Below are 24,824 nucleotides of genomic sequence, written 5' to 3'. Positions count from 1 at the left end.
TGCTTCTTTTTTTGTTTATTTATCTGTGGTATTTAATGCAATGCACACCTTGCCTCGAAGGGGCCCCACAGCACTACACAATACATTGTAAAGAGAAGTACACAAATCAAATGTTAAAACCGTCATAAGAGTAATCACGCCAAAGTGTCAACACAGAAAAGAGGCTTTTAGGGTACTAAAGCAAAAACAGGGAAGAGAGGTGGGGAGTCCTAGACATACTTATTTAGGAAATAAAGATATTCCGATTGTGCCAAAAAGCCAGTATCATTGGGGCATGTGATTCCAAAAGCGGTGGGCCACTACTGAGAATATCTGCTACGGTGCTTGAGTCCATACGGGATCAGTAGCAGCCAGCGAAGGGTCGCCAGAACGGGGGAAATATGATCAAACATGTCGGCCTCTGCTTCTAGACAGGCAGCTAAGTGGAATGCACATCTTAGTAGTTGCTAGAGAGTGGGGGGGGGGGCTGTGGCTGCGACAGCCCCAGGTCTTTTGGATGTAACCCCGGATAGAAGCTATAGAGTTATAACCAAAAGGCTAACTAGCCCTGAGTCCCACCATTAGCATATCCCCAGGTCATTTACAAACCTAGCAACACCCCTGAGTCTTAGTAGTTGCTTTTGGCAATATACATCGCAGCACTATACAGGCAGCTCATAGCACTTCACAGGCATTCCATGGCAATGCCTATGCACGAGCAAACGCACACAAACGCACAAACCTGCACTGCAAATGAACACACAGACACTGACACACTTCAGCATTGAAACCTCACGCATCCCCCAACACATGCAGATACATTCACATTGCACACAAACACATAACCACACATCCCCAGCACTGAGCAAACGCACACACAAACCTGCACTGCAAGTGAACACACAGACACTGACACACTTCAGCATTGAAACCTCACGCATCCCCCAACACATGCAGATACATTCACACACACACACACACACACACCTCTGCCAATACAAACACACACAGCACCCCTGCATCACACACTCAGACAGACACGCAAACACCTGCTGTACTGCGCAAGAGACACAAAGCCAGATAACTGCACTGCACAAAAATATGCAGGTGCGTGCACGCGTACACACACACACAAGACATACATCCTTGCAATTTTAACTGGACACTGCAAGCCCAATCTGGTTTTTTAATGCTTGCTGATGGCCATCTGCCTTTACTGAGCGAAGTATTGTAATGTCATGTTAATTTATACAGCACACCACTACCACCCGAGGGCAGTTTCCAGAACTACGAACAATGTACTGACTACTCTTACGGCCTGATTCCCAGAGCGCTTTCCTATGCGGTTGCACCATTATAAATTGCTTCTGGGAATCAGGCCCTAAATGTGCATAGCTGTATTCGGAGCTTCCATGTTAATTGAGCATAATAGCATCTGTTAATGCGCTTCCGTCGCCAACGGGGGCATAATGGAACCTTTTGGGTGTTGGAAGTGGGTGCATTTCTGTACTGATTGGGTATAAATGGTCCTGGTACTTCATTGCTAAGTGGATACTATGCAGCCTGGCGCTGCTTTCCCTACTGGAAGCAATGGAACGGGTACTGGTGTGCTGACTGGGCACATCCCTGACAAAAGGGCGAGTGCCTGTGTGCACTGGGTGGTAACAATGAGGTACCTGGGCGTTATTGCCAATACCTGGAAATGCTGCCAGTGCCTTTGATAACACGAGTTAGTATATACAAGCAGCATGGGCCATCTGATGTGAGCACCGCCAGTGCACATCACGCCACTACTTACAAATGATTTCACTTCCTGCGGGCAGGATGGCATGCGCCGTTAATTGCGTGAAGATCTGGGGATAGGACACCAATGCCAATAGATGCTGGCTGTGCCAGCGCTTGTTCGCCACTCTGAGCAGGCTCCTCGCCCTTCTCCTTGCTGCAGCACACGGTCTGCTGGGGCACACATGCGAGCCTCGCTCCGCGCATGCGCGACCCAGCGCGCGGCCCGAAAGTGTCGGGATAGGATTTCATTATTCCCAGATTCACTTTCCCGGAATGCTGCCTTTGATTGACACGCGCTGGCACAATTCCTATTCATGGGATGCATGCAACCACATCAGCTGGAAGCTTTGTAGGAAGGAAAGGTCACTCAGTATGATTCCAAAATCTATAAAAAAAAGACTTCTTTCAGAATGTGCAGTCCTTAGACAACTAGAGGATAGTTTGTGAAAAATATACTGCAGTTTATGGAATGTGCCATTGGCAACTTATTTAAATACAGTGAATCCGTGCTTTAGCATTCGAGGGTGGTTTGGATGCATGACCCTGGATCCATGCCGGCAAGGGACATGTATATGCATATATTTTTATATTTTTATTTATTTATTTGAATTTATAAAGCGCTCAGCGGCCCTCAGGCATCGTGGCGCTGTTACAGAAGATTTGCTTGAAAGGAGATTACAATACAATTCAGATATACACTTGAACGAGCCCTTTGGTTCATCAGGGTTTGATGCAGTGCTTCATTTGTGGGGGGTGACCGCCAGGGCTCAGCTCTGGGACTTAATTCAGAGCCCTGGCACTTATCTCAGACTCAGTTCAATTATGATGTGGTGTTTCGACAATTTTATAATTTTAACTGTCAGTCACCTAAGGAACCCCTTTAGAATCAGAGCAAAATGTTAACATTTGCCTCTTATCAAGACGCCACAAGCATGTCATTTTATGTTAGGTTGATTGGTATTTGTAAACCACACATCTGCCAATGGCAGTACATCCATTGACTCTAATGAGCCAGTGGGAGTTGCAGCTTTAACCCCATACATGTGAACACAATGGGGAGCAGCCATGCTTCCCTGCCAAGTTTCCTAGTCCTTTGTATGACACCTCGAGCCGGTCCTGGTTTTTGCTTCCAATTGCACGCTGGAACTTGCAGTTTTGTTTTTCCCATTGCAAGGGCGGGCCTACAAGTCCCAGCATGCAATGCAGGAAAAAACACAGGACTGGCTCAAAGATTCTGCATGGAACAGGGAAACTGGGCAGCTATGGGGCCATGGGTGGTGGCAACAGTGAGTGGGGAACTGCCCGTCCCGATGTGTCACAGGCATGGAGGAAAATATTTGAGCCCTGGTACTTATTTATTTTACAAATTAAGCAATGGGTTGGTGTTGCATGTGTTTACTGTCCTTGTCATGGCCTTGTGCTTCATCCCCTGCTCTTCTACTGCCAGGGGACTGAACACTTTTTTGTGACTAGATCCATTTCAATGAATAGCCAAAGACCATCTATGCATAAGGCCTCGATCAGGGCTGTGACCTCATCTCTGTAAAGCTGTCCACATCCTGAATGCCCTAGGTTTCAGCCGCTGCATCAGCTCCTCCACCCATTCCAAAGGACATACTCTGGACTGGGTTGCAGACCTCAACTGCCCTATCTCCATTAGATCCAACACCCCCTGTCCATGGCCTTACCATCATATCATCGCCTTCGATATCCAACTATGCCACGCTATCAAACCCACTACCAGACCCCTATCGCCAACCATGGCACGTAGCTTTCGCAAACTTACCAAGGATCGGTTGCTTCCTCATCTCGAGGCACTCAAACTAGAATGCCTCTGCTCTCATGATCCTAACATCCTCGCAGACCTATACTTCACGACTCTAACATCTGCAGTTAAGACCATAGGCCCCTTAGCTCTCAAAAAAGGAAACCAGCAAGACATATTAACTCCTAGTTCACCCCTGACCTCTTTGTACTTAGAGCAAAGAAACAGCATGCCGAAACTTCCTGGAGAAAATCCCCCTCAGACGCCCTAAGGTTAGCTTTTTCAAAGGCAGCTAAACTTTAGAAACAAACCATTATTCAGGCTAAAGCTATCACCTTCAATGCCAGAATTTCCAACATCAAATCTGACACTAGAGATATATTCTCCATTCTCAAAGAGCTTGAATCCCCAAGCACTCCACCCTCTACCCTTATGAAGGACAAAGCTTGGCGCACCAACATCCAAAATGCTCTGCTGCAAAAAAGTAACACTCTACACAACAAAATCATAGCCAAACGCCCCACCTTGAAACGACAGCAAACAAGCCACTGCTGATACCCGCCCCCCATGACCAACAGCCTCAGCACCCCTCTGTTCTGCTTCCATAAAGTCACAGAACTGGAAACTCTTCACATCCTAAAGAGTCTCAAACCCTCCAGATGTAAAGGCGACATCTGCCCTGCTGGTCTCATCAAAGATTGTGCAGAAGCCCTTACTCCGTTCATCACAGACTTCATTAATGCCTCCTTTGAGACAGGCTCAGTCCCTTCCAGCCTCAAGGAAGCCTCGGTTCTCCCCCTACTGAAAAAAAACACCTTGACCCGGCCCTCCCGAACAACTACTGACTGATTACCACAGTCCCCTTCTTACTGATAATCCTGAACAAAGCAGCTTATCTCCAACCATATTTTGGAAGTCCGTCAGTCCGCCTTCTGGCCAGGCCACGGCACAGAGTCAGCACTCCTTGACCTCAAAAACCAGATCGACAAGCTCAGCGATGAAGGGAAACCTACCCTGTTACTCCTCCTTGACCTATCCACGGCCTACGACCTAGCCGATCACAAACTTCTTTGCCATCCCCTGACCACCTCAGCATCCTTCTCACTGGAAGCTACGACTTGGATCGCCTCCTTCTTAGAAGGCAGAGTCAAAAGGGTCTTTGCGGAATATGCAAGCACTCCTCCAGCTCTAATCAAATCTGTGGTTCCACAAGGGTCTTGTGTCTCTCCCGCACTTTACAATATATTCACTAAACCATGCTTCAAAAACTTGGACTCCCTTGGCATAGTCTACACGAACTATGCCGACGACACGCAAATTCTTCTGCCCCAATTTGGAATCTACCCCAAAGACACAGACACCCTGAGCTCAGCCTACGCAACCATCCAAGCCTGGATGGCAATTCATGGTGCATACCTGAATGATGAAAAGATGGAGCTCCAACTGGTCAGCCCCGCCCCAGCGCTAAAAAAACTCAACTCACAATACTCAGCTTTCAACATTAACCACACTCATATCACCATCTCCCCGGCGGTGAAAATGCTGGGAGTATACCTTGATGCTACCATATCACTGACTCGCAGGTGAACGCAATTTCCTCCTCAGCAGTCTACACACCAAATTGATAAATGTAGCCAGACCCTTCCTATCTACAGATAGTTGCCAAATGACTGATTGGGCTGTGGTAGGGGCCAGGCTAGACTACTGCAATGTACTCTTTGGGGGTACGTCCACACACAACATACAGAAACTACAGACAATCCAAAATAATGCCCTTCGTGCAGCGTTAAATATCCCCAAAATCGAACACATTTCGACCGCCCGGTCCATTGGCTCCCAATCCAAGAAAGGATCAGGTTCAAGACCCTTTCCATCACCCAGAGGTGCATCTCAGGATCTGCCCCGCCATACTTGTCCCAGAAAGTCACTAAGATCTGCTTGTCCATGGCCACCAGAACCTTCCACACCCATTGCCTGGTCCCGCCCAAATTCAAACGCTCCAAAGTGGGAGGTTCTAGGTTTCCTTCTATTGCTGCCAAACAATGGAATTCCCTACCTCATGCACTGAGGGTGGAAGAATCCTATTGGGTCTTCTGCAAGGGACTCAAAACCTGGTTGTTGGCTTAATGGATGAATCACCTCTCTGTGCCTTTGCATGTAACACAACACTATTGTAATCTTCCACCTGGGTCTGCATTCCACTGCTTTCTTTCTATCTGCACTCTTCCTTGCCTACATGGCTCTTGTAACTTTCTGACTGTAAGCTTACTCGCCAAAATGGCCGTATGTAATGCAACTGGTTTCCTGCAACAGCACAATGATGCCCTCACATTTTGTGCGCTTTACAAATGCAAAAATAAATAAAGCCTGGTGTGTTTTTCGTGGCATGTGAGGATGCAACACTTAGGTTCTCCCATCCTGGCTCACCCTTGCTGCCCAGAGTGTCCCCCAGCCTCCTGCTGGCACCCTATTATCCACCCCTCCTGCACCAAAAGCTGTCTCTGCTACTGATTAGGAATGTATTTCTTTTTTGAAATTTCTTTTATTTACTTGACTTAATTGCTTTTATGCAATTTTTGCAAGAAAGAACTTGACTCTTCTGTTGTTAAGTAAATTAATTACCACAGTGTCCCTCTCGAATTCGAGACGTTCGGACTGCTCGTCCTTGGCTAAGCAGTTGTTAAGTTCAGTATTGACTTTCAGCAGTTAAAGTTGTGTGGATTGAGTGAGCCAGGCAGTATCAAGCCCAATACTGCTAAAAAAAATTGGCCGATTGCTATTATTGATTTTGTGCTTTGCCCATTCATGAGATGGCTCCACCAGTACTCCTCATCTAGTATCCACGCGTCTCTAAAGAGATGGCCCATATGGATTCTTCTTTTAGTTGAGGTTCCAGGGAAAGAAAGGAGCATGTGTGGTAATGATTCCACGGTATCTTTCTGTTCACAGAATCGACAGCTGTTGTCACTCAGGCCACCCCGTATTGCTAGGATCTCTTTGGTCTTTAGGAGATTCAGTCGGGCCTTTAAAAAGGTTCCTCTCAACTTCTTGTTTGGGAATTTTGTCAGCTATCCCATTGGTTTGTTTATTCTCTGGGGAGGGTAAGTGAGTAGTTAGTTTGTTCTTGGCAGCAATCTCTTGAGTTCTGATACAATCCAGATCTTTTTAAGCGTTTTGATGTTTTGGTCGGGTTGTTCTCAAGTTCCTGCTCAGAGCTTCTTATTTCTTCCAGAAGGGAGGTGTTCTTAGACACCCATTTAGATAACATCTTGTTGTTGCCGCTGATCATTTCCTCACGGATCAGCTCATGTATTTTCTAGTAATGAAAAGAATGGGAAAATGCCATTCAAATGGCAGAAACTCTGCTATATAATTGAGTAATAGGGGTGCTTTAACGGCCTGAGACCCAAGCTACAGGCCTGAGTGAAGTGAAAGAAAATGTAATTGCAATAAGAGGAAAAGAAATTACGTAATAATAGTCCAACCCAATGCAACATCCTTAAACGTGTGCAAACCCTACAAGTCTGCCATTATCGAAGCAAAAACAGTACCATATACTAAGCACATAACAGCGACTAATAACACCACTCAGGAATAAGCAACATACTTAAGCAGCTGGGGAAGTGAAATATTTACGTTAAATGTAGTCAGTGCTTGAATGCTTGGTGTGACCAGTCCCCATCTACTGACACACACACCGTTCTCTAACAGTCCTAGCCATTAAAACACATCTGCACGAGCTCGTTTCTCATGTGCTGCTCACCTACTGACCAAACTAGAGAATGTATTAAGAACATAAACTGCACCACCGGTCCCAATTCTCCTGACATTCCATCGTAGAAAAGGTATGTTTCTAAGACATAGCCCAAGAATGACATATATCATTAATAGCACAATGAACAAGGGAGTTATGGTTAGAAACAAGTGTGTGTGTGTGTAGGACCAGTGCAAAAAAAGTAAATTAAATCAAATATTGCGGATAACCAAGGTGGCGTTCTTATTAAAAATCCTTGGTAAAGCTGCCCCGATTCAACTACAGGCCTATTATGAAAACCACAGAGTACTGGGCATTGGGCAGACATGAGTTAGGCTGCGCAAAGATAGGTAGACGCCCCACTGGATGGCAAAGATACCTTACTCCAGATTCCAAGTGAAGGTGATACAGATCTCCTAATGCTTTTGGGATTTATCAGCCAAGTTGGAGAACCCTTGACCACTCAGACGTCTTGGTCAGACTTGAGCCGGCAGTGGGATGGAAACAGAAAAGGCCAAAACTCCAGGTGCCACTCTAGAATCAACACTATCCATGAAGCATTTTGATAGTGCCAATGTAATATCTACAGGCGATTACTTGATGTTACCACACAAGATCAGATATCTAACTGTCTGTAAGTAACTGTAGATCATAGCCTGTGCTTTAATATGGGCCAAATTAGATTAAATATTGCAAAGCAAGAAAGTGCCAGCCCGTGTACAAGTCTGGTAAAATACTGCAGCAAGAATAGTAACCAATACCCCCGAATTCAGCCCCCCCATCTTGTTCATCTTAAAACACTCGGAATGGCTTTCAGCAAGATCTAGAATTACATTTAAGATCATCACGGTGACTCAGAAGTCAATATGTCCTCACAGTACCTCATGACCAAACATAGTCGTTATCGTCCTACTAGATCTCTTCCCTCCCGGGACAAACCCCTCCTATGCAATCCCCGTTTTAAAAGGGTTAAAGCCATGGACTCATCGTTCCAAGTCCTGTCTGCATAAATGTGGAATGACCTAGCGGCCAAGCCCTCTCTAACCTCTCAACTGTTGCCGTTTAGACAAATCAAAACATACCACTTCTACACTTCCACCGAGTCGTTGACAGTCCATGAATTGATACCTGTGTGGTTGTTAGCGCCTCAGAAAGTCCATAATAAAACAAACAAAATACCTACCATTAAATTGTGTTGGCACCAGTTGTCAACAAATGTTGTGCCACCAACACTACTGCTGCGCAAGAACAATTTCTACCAACTTGTGTTCACTGATTTCTGCAGCAGTATTGCTGTGGTATTACCCACATTGATCATTTACAAACGATTGTGTGGTAAATCTGGCCGAATTCGATTCGGCCAGTACCATTTGATCATTTGTAAACAATCAGTTTAGGTAATCACTACCAAACATGAGGAGAGGGGGTGTCCCCTGCTTCCCATGTTTGGTAGTGATGGCTTATGGGGGTAGCAGAGGTGTCTGCCGCTTCTGGTAGGCGGGGAGGGGAAGAAATAAAAAAAAAGAAAAGCGGACCATGCAGTGCCAGATCTGACCCGCTTAGGAGGGACGGATCTGACGGCGCAGGGTTAGAAGATGAGCGGATATAGAAAAATGTACGTTGGGGGTGGGTTGGTAGGATGGGATGAGGATTATTTAGTTTGGGCGGATTTGGCCTTGGCAAAATTGGCTTCGTAGTCGAATTGACCCCGGTAAATTCGGCCGCAAAAAATTGTGCCACGGCCAAACCATATAAATCCATTGCTGTGGAAACAGTCATTATTAATAGCCCTCCATTACCACAGCAAACATAATGATACTGCACCAGTGTCAGCAGTATCTGCATTTCACAGACCTGTGGAAAAAGTCCTATGCTAGACTATTGTATATCAGAACAAAATATGAGTTAGAAGGGGGTAATTCGACTGGTCAGATCTTTTCATGATATACCAACATTTGATTGGATCACTCACTCTAGGATTTCTTTTCAGTGTTTAAAGTGCACAAAATGCAAAAAGTACCTTTTTTAATCTTCCTGCATTGCTGCCACAACGGATAGCTTCTAACAACTCTTCTCTTGGGTTTGCAGATTTCCCTGCGTAGGTGGCTGCAAATTTGGGTGCGGCGGTTGTCGCACTCGGAGGAGGCGGTGGTGGTGGTGGTGGTAGCAAGACTGGCAGGGATGGAATATCTCTGTTTTCCTTGTCTTGAACTTGCAATTCAGCATGTCTAATGTTCTGCAGCTCTTCGGAAGCGGGCGACGTTACCTATCAAGGACACAAGAGGAAACAGGCAGTTACGGTCACCATCCAATGGCCATGGTCCAATACACAGTGTGCGCCATCTCAGGTCTGACTCATTTAAGCATTCGGCGTCTGTGTCTGGGAAAGAGTTTGTGTACTTTATTGATTGGGTGGTTTCAAGAGTAACACCTGCTCCAGCTCCCTCAAATCACTCACCGGACCTGCTCGTTAGATCATGCGGTGGGCATCCGGAATTTGAGCGGGTTTTCCCTCTCCAAAGTCAATGATGCCAGTACAGACTGTCCTTTGCTGTAATCACCCACCTCTTTATCAGTCATGAGGACAACAGCAGGTTAATAGGTTACAATATGTATGAGTGTTTGTGTGTACGAAATGTTTTCATTGGAAGGTAGTGCAATCAACTTCCCCCAGGTTTTCAGACCCTTGTTACTCTAGCTTGGCCATGGAGTCAGACTATTGGTGTCAGTACCTTCTGCCAGAATGCATTATACTGCTAGGGCTCAATGTATCAGCACAATAATGGGTGCTCAAGCTGTGTACAAATTAACAAAAGTGAATGAACAATGTACTCTGTCGATTTACGGAATACTAGACTTTTATGGCGGGGTAGTAGAGTGAAGTAATAAATCAGACAACAGCATGAGATACAGTTCTGATGTCGTGCCAGCACTCCAAAGTTATTTTATGTTATCTGGACTTGTACTGCGCACTGCTGCCACTTAAGTGGTCTCTTGACAGTCTTAAAGTGGCTACTAGGTGGCATAACTAAACGTAAGAAAAGGAGCTTCATAAGCAAATTCATAAATACCATGGCTCAACCTCAAAAGAGAGCAATCTTTAATGTTGGAAACAAAGGGGCAGCATTCGTGAGTCCACTGTAGAGACGATGCACGACAGGAGAAGTACGAGCTGTGGGCTCCTGGTTCTTAGCATCAATGCCAGAATTGGAGGAGGTGGGTTTTTAACTCCCTCTTGCATGTTGTGTGGGATTTAAATGGTTTGAGTGAATCTGGCTGGATGTTCCTTCCATAACCTCTGGCCCAGCATTGAAAAGTATGAGCAGAAAAGGAGCAGATGTACATGCTTGAAAAATAGGCAGTGCAGAGACAACTAGCACTGAAGTGGGTATCTGCTCATGCCTCATTATTCAGAATTAAACACAAAACAAAAAACATCCTGGTGGCCAGTCGCGCTTTGCATTCGATATTTGTTATTGGGCTCGTTTTTGCGGTTTTATTTCCCCCCTCTCCCAAAACAGATTTGAAAAGCTTAACTAGTACTCAAGGGGCCTCATTACGACTTTGGAGGCAGCCATGCCCTCAATAAGGGCATGGCTGCCTCCAAAATCGTGTCCGGGTCCCGGTTCCCCGAATGGGGAAATACCGAGCCATTCGAGTATGGAGGGCCCGGTATTTCCTCCTTCAGGGAACCCAGGCCCGGTCCTTCCCCATTCCCATTGAGCCCTCATAGGGCTCAATGGGAATGGGGAAGGAGCTAACAACGGGCCCATTACGAGAGGGCCCGTTGTTAGCTCCCTGGTCCCCTCGCGGGACCCGCTATGGACGTCTGGAAAAACCAGACATCCAGAGCGGGTCCCGCGAGGGGACCTCGTAATAGTGCGGAGTGGGTTTAACAGCGCCGGCACCATTACCGGCGCCGTTAAACCCATTCTGCAATAGTTGTAATGAGGCCCAAGTAGTGCTTTATTTGTAACAAAATCAGCCGATGCATGTTTCGTCCTGAAGGGTGCTTTCTCAAGGATAACACAAATTGAAAACACAAATAAAAGGTTCTTACCATCACAGTGTATTTTGCTCACTGTAAATCAGTGAACTATTCTTAAAGAAACGTCTTTAGAACAATTGATCTTACACCAACCCTTTACATGGCACTAGTATTTTTGTGGGTGTTGGGAGTGAATTTCACAGTGACATTGTGAAATGCTAAAAAAAGAAAACATAATGGGCCTCATTACACGGACCGCGGTAAGGGTTAACGGTCACCGTTAATGGCAACGGTGACCGTTAACCCTTACCGCCATACTACGAGGTCCCTTTGCGGATTGGAGGAATTAACGCCTGCTTGTTGCAGGCGTTAAAAACCAACCCGCTAAGGGACCTCGGAGCTCATTACGGCACCGCAAAATTGCAGTGCCGTAATTAGCGCCTTCCCCATTCCCATAGAGCCCTATGGGGCAGAAATGGGAATGGGGAAGGGCAATGGCGGAAGGGGGATTTACCGCCCCTCCAACCTTGGAATGGGGCGGTAAATCCCCTTTCCGCCAAGGCGGTGCCGGTAATTTACCGGCATGGTCCAGGGTGCTAATAGCACCCTGGATTACCGCCTTCCGTGTAATGAGGCCCAATGTCTTTCCCTGTTTGAGGGACAGACATGGATTTGGGACAGGAGCTGTTCATACTGCTGCTCTTCTACTTAAACAAAATGTCTGACAGCGTCCGTAACAACCCTGTAATGCAAGGCGCACCCCCTATGACTGTTCCAAACAGGTGCAGGGGATTCCTTTGTCTTATGTGCATTTTAAATCCCATCCCATTTGTGAACACAGGATGCACTTTAACATGCACAGAAATGCCCCCTGATTTGTGCCAATGGAAATTGGAGTAAAAGAGGATGCCCATATTTCAATGCACTTTGCGGATAGGGCACCTTTTTTTGGCACAAATGATAAGATGCACTGATGCATTTAATCATTTTTGCCCAAAACAATTTGGAGAATTTGGCCCTTATTGTACAATTGAAAACTCCTAATGAGAAGAATTACATGAGATAAAGCCACGTGGATATTGAACTGCATAACAGGCTGGCACAAACTCATGATTTTCACTTGAACACTTTTTGAGAAGGGACTTGGTGAGTACCCAATCAAGGAACAGAACACTGAGGATACACCCACAGACAGTTCTCATGTTAATATTGCCTTGTTAAGGTTAACATTTGTGAGCTTCAATTTTATTGCTTACATTTATATACATTTAACATGCATCTTGTAATCTGATAGAAATGTACTGGCTAACACTTGCCATATGACTCATCTCTTGGTTGGAGGTGTCTGTTAGCAGATGACTACATTTCCTCGACTAGGCTGACTGTACTGTTATCTTATGGGTTCCAAAACGTTTGCGTCTTATTTAAGGGAGACCATGAGCAAGGTGGCAGGTGCCATTGGGTGTCCCTGATGATTGCATTACTCATGTGTTTGCATCTTTATGTTAAATGTTTTTTTTTTGCAGGCTTGGAAAACGGTCACACTAGATATACTCAGCACACAACCAAGACATATCAAAGGGTATATTGCTACGTCCCTCCTTAAAAAAAAAGTATATACTTTCTTCAGGCCTGTATTGGCCATACCTTTTCTAAAATAACAAGCAAACACATAGGGCCTGATTCACAGAGCGTTTCCCTATGGGATTGCACCATTCTGCGATTATGAGATTCCTGCTTCTCTGTTGCAGCCCCCAGGTTATGGAACTCTCTCCCCACAAGTATCCGCAGTGAGATATCACACTTCCAATTCAAGAAACCTCTAAAACCATGGCTATTTAATAAATTCTAACCACCCTGTAGGATAATATCCCTGATCATCGTTGTATATATTGAAGCCAAATGTGTATTGAGGTTGTCTTGAAAATTTGTTTATCATGTATATAATGACTCAAAATGTAACTTTCATCCCATGTATATAACTGTATTTTGTCATAACTCATGCGTAGTATGTAATATTCCTATGCACCCAATCTATTCAAGCCTTCTTACTGTAACCTACGCTGTGATACCCGAGGGTTTGGGCGTATTAACAAATAGTATAAATAAATGAATTCAAAAACGCTTCTGTGAATCAGGCCCATAGAGAGGTATGGATCAGTAGCGAGTGAAATAAAAAGTGGTCGGGACATATGGGACAGAGGCCCTCTACCAGGGGTGTTTTTCTTTTACTTGCTTATTTAAAATGGATGGCCACGTCTTGTGCCTACAGTCTAGGCTGTAGATCATAGATAAAGGATTTTTGGAGACCTCTTGCAGTATGTTCGGCCAAGGAAACCAATATGCTTCTTTAATGCAGGTTGCCATTTTGATGTGAGTGATTTCAATCAGCCATTTTGGTGCGGCAAAGTACCCTTACTTGCCGGCAACAAAACTGCAGGCTTGGTGCAGGCTGCTATTTTTGTTTGGGTTATTTCATTCAGCCAATCTGGTGAAGGTAAGAGCCTAACTGGCCTGCACTTGTTTTTAATGCCAGTTGGAGATACTTGTGTGCGAGAGATGTACCTAAGGAGGGGAAAAGGGTGGGATTAAAGAGACAAAAAAAGGGTAAAGCGGAAACCCAGAGGAGTGTTGGGAAATAGGTGGGTTGATGTCAAGTTAAACTATAGGACATTTGTCTACTTTGGATAAATATGAACATTCGATTTACATTCGATAGTGTTAGCAAAACACACATCTTAGTTTTAAAATACTCATTTTTGTTCCCATATCAAATAGATATATGCCATTGCTTATATATACATCAATAATATCTGACCTCAGTTCACATTTTCTAAGGATGGTATAACTCGCGTTTTTATAAGAAAACAGGGCAAACCAGCTTGAAAAGGATACTGGGCCTCATTATAAGTTTGCCGGTCCGGGAACAATGGTACCGGTAAGCTTGCCGGTTCCATTGTTACTCGTAGTTTACAGGTAGTTTAGTCCAAAATCACATTTAACTGCGCAGCAGCAGTATTAGACTTAGATGAATTATGGACTACTACAAAGCATCTCTTATATTGCAATAGGCATGAGAAATCAAAAAAAGAATATATAAAAAAAAAATGAATGAATTATTACTTAGGAGGAACCCTAAGTCTTACCAAAGGTCGGTCTTCGTTGTGAGACAAGGGTATTCTTTCTCTCATCTGGTCCATTAGATAACGGAGTGAATAGATAAGATCTTCAATAGGGAGTACAGGTTTTCTATGGAAATTAGAAGGGTACTGTGATTACCTCAAGGCACCCAACAGGAACTAACCAGGGTGGCTGATAAATCAAACACCCCTAATATCAGAGAGAAATACTTTTACCTGTCCAGTAACCAGAAACAGGAAATCAATTTTGTGGCTCAGTCCAAATGCAGTGAACCAGGAGTAAGGAGCGGATCCATGCCTGGGATGCACTCTATAAAAGAGGAATGGGCTAATTATAGTCATTGTCACAGGTACCCACTAATTGCAAAGCGCTCAGAATACTTCGACTATCAAGACTGCGTGATCTATGAATAGGTCAAAAGACTTTTCCTACAGTACAAGGTATCACAGGATATCTAAGGACAAAAGGACCAATGCGTTGATGTCTAAAGAATTCTTATTGTGTGCCCCGTTAGTGGCGTTCCGAAACAAAGAAAAGCCTGTATTGTTAGAATTATGGCAACGGTTAACCTGAGTTCTCTGAGAATAGTTTACATGATATTCAAAATGGTAATCTCTCAGTCGACTAGCTAGTCACGGGAATTTACATTCAGCTTGCGCTGGAATGTGAGTATAAAATCTACACAAATGTAGTGACCAGTGAATGCGTGTGCGTATTGTTAAATCAAGTAACTAGAGAAAGACATTAGTGGTGAATTTACAATAGTTGCAAATGTTGCCTGATGAGTCATGCTCCTGTGAGGATATTAACGATGACTGTCACGCCAGATTCAGAAAGAGAGATTCCCATACGGGTCTCAGATCTACGAAAGTATTTAGCAAGCAGCCAGCGTGGGTTTCGTGCTGTTAAGTAGAGTAACAGAGTATAAATCTGATGCAAACTTACAATTGTTTACTAGGAAGTCAGGCTCTTTTGTGGATGTTGACAAACACTGACACGCCAGGTTCCAAGAAACAATGGCGAGCAGTTGCCTTGATGGGATATTTGACAGGCCAGGGTCGTACCATGGTGACATCACCACGCCGAGGCGCGTGTGATATCATATGTCAACAAAGCTGGTTTTCTTTAATACAACTTTATGGACAGTCGTTCATGCCTACCGCTGAGGATAAAAACAGGGTAATATAAATACCTAATGATTTAGGAATCTTGGAAAATATGCCAATTGTATATGGGGTATGAATATTCACAAAGCACGTGAATCAAGACAATAGAGTAATAGTATGAGAATGACAATTAATACTGAGTACCGCCGTTGTGTGCCTACCCTGGACACAAGTCCCAGGCCAGACGGCCCTTAATGCCCAATCAAATATGTGGGTGAAGAATATTGGATAGTGTTACTGAAAACATTATAATTACAGAATGTGGTAACGTAAGAACGTGACATAAAATGGTGCTACTGATGCTAACAGCTATTAATGGCATAAGAACATATCATATAGTTTAGACTATAACTGGATAAAAGCAAATACTTCCTCCAGGGATAGATTCATATCCATATGATAATAAAGACTAGTTCACTAAAGTTAGCTCTTGAGGAAAATACTGTATAGTTATTGGCGAGAGAGTCCTGCTCGTGATGGAGTCCTGTGGGATGAGCAACGACAAGGCTGGGGATGAGTTGAAAGATCTAAATTCAAGTCGCTAGACTAATATCCAACTGCCTGTGTCTCAAACTGTGTTCACAAACAACAATGTACATAGCAGATAGTTGAAAGCCATACAAATACATATATGACGAATACAAATAATAGAGCTCATTCTAACGATGAGGAAACATAAGCTAGCTGTATCTGTTTTTTTTTTAGTTCACATTCTTTTTCTGTCTGTCTCTATGTTGGCTGATTGTACGGGCATCACTGCCCGATCAGCTCCAAAGTTTACACATATTAAACCAAAGGATTAAATAATTGAGTGTCACCTTAAAAAAAGGGAGGATGTGGCTCAGATGTAAATACAATTTCAAGGAGCCATAATATGCTAAAACAAGAATATAAATACATTGAATCATACACAAGTCAGAGTACTTCTTCTTTAAAACTGTCTCAAAGTGAGGGCACATTCTAATGTCAAAGTCATAATGTTGGTGAATGTTGCAAATGTGTAGATGAATGACCAGATTGGGTGAGCTGTATTTATGGCGCCTATGATGTTGTAAAAATTATAGGTGGTCCTGATTTATAATAATCTGCCACAAAGTGGCATTGGCTTTCACTGCAATATAGTGGTCATAACCATAGGTGGTAGACTGTCACTATATGGGTTTAAATGTTAAGAAAATGTCATAAGTCTAATATCAAGGGCGATCTTTTCAAAGGAAAGGACCTAAGTATTAATCCTCGTTGATACCGTGTGGTGTCATTGCATCCGGCCTATGGATCCAATATAGTTCGAGTTGATACTAATTCTAAGTACTTAGAAGGTGACTAGATTTACATTAAGATTATGATGGCTTGATCCTCAATATGAATGAATTTTGAATAATGCATGTTTTGAGTCCATGTACCGAAACATAAAGCGAAGACTTGCAATTTCACCATCATTAGGCATTTAGGATCAATCTCTTGGACTAATGTTTCTAGTATTTGAATGTCATAAACTTTCTTGTTACTAAGGAGCTAGAGATGATCATCAATTGAATGGCTAGATCATTATGAAGTCTGGCCTATATCTGATACTATTCATGTTTATCTATTGGATATTTATAGCATTATGAAGTTTGGGCAATATATGTAATTATTCTTGGTTAAATTCTCTTGTAGTGCTCTTATATGAAGCCCCTGATGAAGAGTGATCAAACTCGAAACACTTTGGGCAATTCCTTACATTAAACTTGAGGAATCCATGGACTATTGAACGTCTTTTTGTTAAATATGTATGAACTTAATTGACCTAATAACTGTTGTTATGCTTGTATTCACTGATTTTACCTAACTATAACCAAAAGTAGCAAAGGTTGTCTAATTTGTTGGAGACCTTTTGCTATAGCTTTTCAATTGTTGGCTTAACTTAAGCCCATAGGAAAGTGTGCAGGGGACTTAAGTTCCCACATTGGGAACTTTCTTCTTTCACTGTCTAGTCACAACCTAGATGCCAAGGTTGTCTTTCTCTCCCCTGCACCTGAAATTCACCAAATTACCAGTTACTGATTCCAGGAAAGTAATGGTAGACTGTCATTAAAACCTTAAATTAGCTAATTTAGAACATCTATAGGCGTGCATTGTGTCAATTTGGAGTAATCTCTTGTGAAAGAAACTACCCAGATTGTTGGAGACACAGCAGAACAACTGATTTGAAGATATCAAACGCCAAACGAGTGCCTTCTAAGATAACTATGGTGCATAACTTCATTCAGGCTTGTAACTATCGCCCCAGAGTCACTACCAGACCAGTAATGCCCCCCACCTTGGGTTCTATTGCTTTATTAGCCTCTGAATTCGACGAATAAAGCAATACAGCATCTTAATGCTAGCATGGACGATCAAGACAATTGTGTGAGGCAGAGAAACATTCACATTGTAGGTGGGCCCGACAATTCCAAAGGCCAAGATCTACAAGCATAACTTGTGGCATTCTTCAAAGAAGACTCCGGCTTACTGGATGGTGTTTTATTGACCATTGGGAGATCATACCAAGCCACCAATACCACAACTGGCCAAAGGATAAGGGATCATAATCATTAAAGTCAAATTTCACACTTTCCAGCATGAATAAAATATTCTTAGAGGATACAAATCAAAAGGAAGAATACTGAAAAATGGAACACATGCTTCCCTTTGAGGACATCCGAGGAAACGCTGAGGCAAAAGGTTCAATGACTCCTTAAATGTCAATATGAATGATGCACAGACGAGGTCATCATTAATGAATGTGTGATAGCATAACTTGTCTCTTCAGTGAGGCTGCTCATCAGTACTATAAAACTGAGCTCTGGTTCTGTCTATAGCAGTCAAATAATGTATTGTTTGTTGACCCTCAGAAAGCCGCTCACCGTCTAAACACTTGATGCTAAAACACAGAATATTACTGTCTCATCATTAGGCAATCATATCAATCACCTTCTTTAAAATACCAAAACACCTCAGCGAAGGAGTTCAGAGGGTCCCTTATACTGCACCTTCTGTCCATAAATGTTCTCAACCTCTACAATGAGGTTGTGTGTAATACATGCACTGATAGCTTGGCTATATGTCATTCTACGTACAATATGCAAATGGTTTCAATTTTATGAACGGGTATTTGTTGTTTATTGAATATGATGTTAGTGGATGCAATGTTCGTTATCTCAACTTGAAAGGTTTGCAGTTTAGGCATGAGCATCGAGTATTGCATTTTACATGAAATCAGTTAAGCTCTACCAATGTCGTACGCATGGTTCCATTAAATTACAAGGATTTTATGGGGATGATATATTAAGTCACAGGATGAAGTTTTTACAGCTAGGGTGCGGCTTACCTGAATACACATTTGGATGAATTGCAACACTTACTCTACTTGCCAATCTTGATATGACTAAATCTGAAAATCAGAGCACAGGATGGGTGGGACAGGGCTGTCATGCTCCATACATAGTCGGAAGAGGGAGTTATCTATTTTTACTGGCGAGGCCCTTACAATTTGTTTGTAAAGAAAAATGAGCTGATCCAAATGCACAATTATTAACATTCGGGGCCCAGTAGAAGACAAACCTGGTTTCTAATTAGACTATTTTGAAAAATGTGCAGGAATATTAGCCTGATGTACTGTGATTGGTGGAGATTTCAATTTTCTTATGTTCCAGACGTTGTATAGGAATCGGCTGGCACTGGTAGGGAATTTAAGGCTGCAAAAGCATTAACTGACCGTATATGACACATGGCATATATGAATTTTCGAGGGCCCTACATCCCCAGACCTAGATTTGACATTATGTTCATGCCCGCATAGGAGTTATGACAGGCTAGACATATTCCATTGAGTTATGACAGGCTAGACATATTCCATTCTTTCCATTCCTTTTCCCTTATTTTCTGGATCGCGGCAGGGATGCCCACTGTCCCCGCTAATGGATGCTCTCGTTATTGAACAATGTGATTGCGCTTGCAGGATCAGACGGTCCGAGTCTATTCAGGGGATAAGCATGGGAGGGATTATTGACACAATGCCATTATAAGTAGATCATGTCCTCATTTGTTTGGCAAACCCTAGGTTGGCCCTTCCAGCTTTACTTGACATCCCAGCTGAACTCAGATCAATCGCTGGACAGAAAATACATTTAGAAACATTTGACCTACTGCTGGCTGGATCATATGACCTCAGTGGGTGGAAGCGAGACCCCTTTCAAATTGGAAACTAAATATTTAGCAACTGATATCCCGAATGACATTACCAAGTTGTATGCATTAAACTATTTACTGTTGATTGGCAAAATACACAGTGATCTTAAAGGATGGAATATGCCCGCCCTATCTATTACCAGCCAGCTAAATGTGATCAAGATGGATATGATGCCAACATTAATATATTTAGCTCAAATGCTCCATCTGGAAGCACCCATTGAGTCCCAAAAGCAGACAAATGCGGCAATTATGAAATCCGATTGGTGACACAAAAGGGGCTTGGTTAAAGCAGTAATGCTCAAATTAACTAGATTGGACGGTGGCCTTGATATACCAGACTGGTGGGGATATGTACTTGCTGCACACGTTTTCTATATCAGGAGATGGATGAACCAGGAAGGCACAGTAGAATGAAGCAATCAAAAAACAGTTCCTTATCATTTATTTATTTATTGTTTATTTATTAGGCATTTGTAAGGAGCTTATACATCAAGAAAACTGCGTTTCAAAGCACCCACAATGCAAAGGGAATGGAACAAGGGAAACAGCAAGACAATGGGATATGTAAAGTACAAAACAAAGCAGTCCTACTAGGCCCTGTGAACATTTCGATTGTGCAAGTACAGCGAGAGAGAGGGGACAGGGGAAAGGGGTAAGTGCCAGTTAGTTAGTAAAATAGCCATACAAGGGGGGAATTAGTTCTCCAGCATTGGTATCTTTCGTAGACTCACATGCTGTTTGAATACTCTCTGTCGTCAGGCTGGGAATCCTCTGTAACATTGAAGCATTTTATCCTTATGTTTCTAAACTATTTGTTACTTTAGTGCTTTATTAGTGCTTATTTATGTATTTCATGCTTTATTAGAGTCCTTGGGAATATTGGGGAGGAAGGATAGCTCAGGGGCAACGCGTTTGTCTTGGAAGCAAGACAACACAGTGCAACACAGGTTCAAATCCTGATCCTGCGCGTTATAAAAGAACAATTATAATTGCCCATAGCCAATTTAGGCCATCTTCAGATTTGGCAGTGCACGTATCGTGGAAGTATGAGCCAAGAAGCACCATAAAAGGTATTGGTTGGGTGTGGTCGCATGTTAATCTATGACACCAATGTTGAAGACCCGGAGTTACAAGTAAGTAAACTATTCTTTCTCCAGCATGGGATCTTTCATAGATTCACATGCTGTTTGGATAAGATTACAAAGCAGTACATACATACTACCAAAACGGGAAGAGGCATAGCTCAACAAAAGCTACCAACTCACCACTGGAACATTCACCTCAAGTAAAGAGGTTGCGAAACACTTCCACTCCTCCCTGGAATCCCTTTCGACAGAGTAGAGCCATGTGATGGTATGGACAGACCTCCGTGTGGTAGCCTTGCAAATGTCCAGCAGGGGAACACCAGACAGGAACACTGTAGTAAAGCCACAGCCCTCATCGAGGGTGCTCTTGGTCTACCTGGAAGGGGCCTGTTGCGAAATACATGCAGGTAACCACAAATAATTGTGATGATTTGCAGAGGTGTTTAGTGCAAGCCACAAAGAACTTGAGGGCTCGGCCCACACCCGGCGAATGCAAGGAGTGTTCAGCAAAAGATGAGGCAGAGCCAGAGAACAATTGCAGGACCAATGGTTCATTCAAGTGGAAAGAAGATTGGACCTGCTGCATGAAGGAAGGCTTTGTTTGAAGGACCACTCCTGACTGATGAAGAGCTTCGGAGGGGCTGTGTGCAGCGGCACAAAAGGAGGACCCATGAGCTTGGAGAGGAGTGCATATTAATTATGGAGTACACACGCACGCTGGAATATTTCCAATGGTTACTTTATTGGCATACAGAACCGACAGACAGAAAGGTATGTGGAAAAGATGGGACCCCCAGTCCTTCACAGCTCCTTCCAACTCCACCAACTGCTCTGCCACTGCCCCATAGCCCACTCCGAATATAGATGTAGTGAAAATGTAATTCTAAACAGCATAACACACTACCCCCACCCACTTAAACAAGCTATACCCCCTTCTCCTCTAACCATGGGATTATCCAGTGCATCCTCCATCACTACAGCATGCTCCAGCCCCCTCCTGATGATCTGCAGTCCCCAAAACCTGCTCTCAGATTCCAGAACAATGTGAGGTCTTCTAACAAACACTTTTCCCCCTCTGCCGACTCCCCTCCTCACACAATTCTGCACATCATATCTCTCCTTCATGTTCGTGCTCTTACGTGCTACCCTCTCACTCAGACTCTGATCACTCCATTCCACAAAGCCAGACCTTCCCAGCCACAGTGGATTGGTAGTGCCATGGGGCTTCCTTTTCCTCAACACCTCAAATGGGATGAGCCCATAGTGGCATGTGGGGTGTGACGAATCACAGACCTTGTCACTTCTCTTCAGGGGGGAGCCCTTCCCTGTGAGGCTATGGAGGTGAGACCGCTAACCCGAAAGTCGTCCTAGAGGTGGTGGAAAGTGGGAACTCACAGGGAGAGACTCCTCTCAAGGGGATAAGGACTACCGTTTCGTGAAGGAGCTCCCTAACCCTCTTGCCCTTGTACCCATTAAAACCCTAAACTCTGCAGAGAGTGCAACTGAAAGTACTGCTGTGTGTTCCTGTAACATTCCCTCCCTTCCTTCCTTGAGACTTGACACCACTGAGATAAGGAAGGACAAGTATGATGGCACACCTTTTTCCAAGAGTACTGGGAAGAGGTGGCCATGAGGAGGCATGAAGAGTACATTGTGGAAACAACCACAACATTATGAGACTGTGCTCGGGTGGGCCCAGCTAGGAGAGATAAAAATTGAGAAAGGACTGAAGGAAAAGTAAAGAAACCATCAAGGAGCCAGCACAGACCGGGAAGTTCGAACCTGGGAAGCTGTCAGCTGTGCAGACAAACAGGCCTGCAGGATCGAGGACTTACTCCAGTGCTGTAATTGGTGAAGTTAAGGTGATGGCGTGACCTCTGGAAGGTGGACTGCTTGGTCCAACAATGACACTGAGACCGCAAGCCACAAGCCTTCTCAGAGCCATGCAGGAGAACCAGATGGAAGCAAGGAGCGAACAGCATACCGCCCGGAACCCCGGGAAGAACCGGTTACGCGTTCCCAACAGAAACAATGTAACAGCAACTGCTGGAAACCCGGGTGGGTTCCGGAGAGAGCAGAGAGTGGAAGTTGCATCAGAGGTAATCTCCCTTGTCACAATAATTACCAAGAAGACCCAGAGGGTGGAAGTTGCATTGGGAGTAATTTGCCTTGTCACAGAAATTACCAAAGAGACACAGAGAGTGGAAGTTGCATCAGGGAGTAATCTCGCCCGTTACAGTAGTGATATCCAGAGAACCGAGAGGCAAGAACGCCTCAGGAGTAATCGCCCTCATCGCAGCAATAATACCCAGAGAACCAAGAGCCAAGAAAGCCTTAGGAGTAATCTCTTGCGTCACATAATGATACCCAGAGAACCAAGTGTCTAGAAAGCCTTGGGAGTAATTTCCCTCATCACAGTAGTGATACCCAGAGAACCAAGAGTCAAGAAAGCATTGGGAGTAATCACCCTTGTCACAGCAGTGATACCCAGAGAACCAAAAGTCAAGAAAGCCTTGGGTGTAATAAAGAAGATCCTAGACAACAAGAGCTTCCTGGAGATAATTGTCATAACGTTGTAAGACAGAGAAGAATTGCGTGAACTGTAAAGCAAGCTTTCAGATGCTGAATTAATGTTCATAACGTCATAAGACAGGGATGAATTGCTGGAACTCTAAAGCAAGCTTTCAGAAGTGCTTGGGAAGAAGTGAATAGACTTTTGAGGACTATTGTCAAAGAATATCCCAAGGCAGCCCTCAAGGCTCTGCATGGTGGGTCACGAGAAGGGAGTCATTCTGAAGACCATACTCTTCTTGTTGAATCAGAAACTAGAGCAAAGGATTGATGGGAAAAAGAAAAAGACTGAGCCAGTTCACCAGGAAAAGGGAGACATTCTCCTGGTACTATTTCCATTTGGGTGCTGAACCCATTTGTAGACTAGTGGTAGGGTTAGAATAGATTTTTGGACAGAGGAAGGTCACTTTTCATTTGGTCAAATATCCTGACGATGAGTACCCGAGTTATATTTATTATTTTTGTTTGGGCAGCGACAACCCTTTTATTTTTGGAAATTAAACTTGTTGAACCATGCCACCCCTTTGTCTGACTCCTTACTCCACCAAATCACAGGAGCCAGTGAGTAGGCACAACCCTTTTGTCTACCAATGCCTCCCAGCCCCTGCCTGGCCTCATATGCCATTCTGATCCCCTGCACAAGCATGCAATTAAATCGCTCCAAAGCTCCATTTGTTTCTAGATGATACAGGGAGGTGTGAAGATTGCTTACTACAATACCTTCCAAAAAACAACTCCATGACCCTCAACATCAACTGCACCCCATTATCTGTTAGATGTTTCCTGGGAAAAACTTCCCCCTGAAACGCGGCATACTAAAATTCAACCACCACCATGGAATCGGCTTCTTGAACAATCTTAATATCCATCCACTTGGACAAAAAGTCCATCAAGACAATGGGGGTCATTCCGAGTATGGATGTAACCATGCCGCTATTAGCGGCATGGCTACCCCCATACCAGGTACCGGGTCCGGGTTCCTTGAATGAGGAATTACCGGGCCATTCCGACCTTGGAGGGCCCGGTAATTCCTCATTCAAGGAACCCGGACACGGTACATCCCCATTCCCATTTGAGCCCCCATAGGGCTCAATGGGAATGGGGAAGATGCTAACAACGGGCCCGTTAATAACTGGCCCGTTGTTAGCCTCCTGGTCTTACCAGGCGTCTTTAGTGGGTTCGCGCAAGCAGACTCGTAATGTGGCGGTAATGGGTTGATGGCTCTGGCACCTTTACCGGCGCCATTAACCCCTTACTGCATACCTCTTAATGAGGTCCAATTACACATTTCCTCACGCCCCTTTCTCCACTAATAGGACCTAGGATGTCTAATGCAACAAACTTCCATGTCATTATGGGATATCCGTGATATTTT

At 44.0% G+C, this 24,824-nt stretch overlaps 1 protein-coding gene across 5 annotated transcripts in view; it reads right to left on the bottom strand.

Moving 5' to 3' along the window:
- Positions 1-24,824, bottom strand: part of COBL (cordon-bleu WH2 repeat protein) — a 1,669,181-nt gene that overhangs the window by 52,933 nt on the left and 1,591,424 nt on the right. For all 5 annotated transcript variants that reach the window (XM_069613403.1, XM_069613401.1, XM_069613405.1 and 2 more), the window contains one exon: positions 9,304-9,549. In XM_069613403.1, coding sequence (XP_069469504.1) covers positions 9,304-9,549 — 246 coding nt within the window. The remainder of the gene's footprint in view (positions 1-9,303; positions 9,550-24,824) is intronic.

This window comes from Ambystoma mexicanum, chromosome 5p (genome assembly GCF_040938575.1).
Source record: "Ambystoma mexicanum isolate Mex_15411 chromosome 5p, UKY_AmexF1_1, whole genome shotgun sequence".
Taxonomy (NCBI): Eukaryota; Metazoa; Chordata; class Amphibia; order Caudata; family Ambystomatidae; genus Ambystoma; species Ambystoma mexicanum.
The sequence above is the reverse complement of the archived record's forward strand: the minus strand, read 5'-3'. Positions and strand labels throughout refer to the sequence as shown.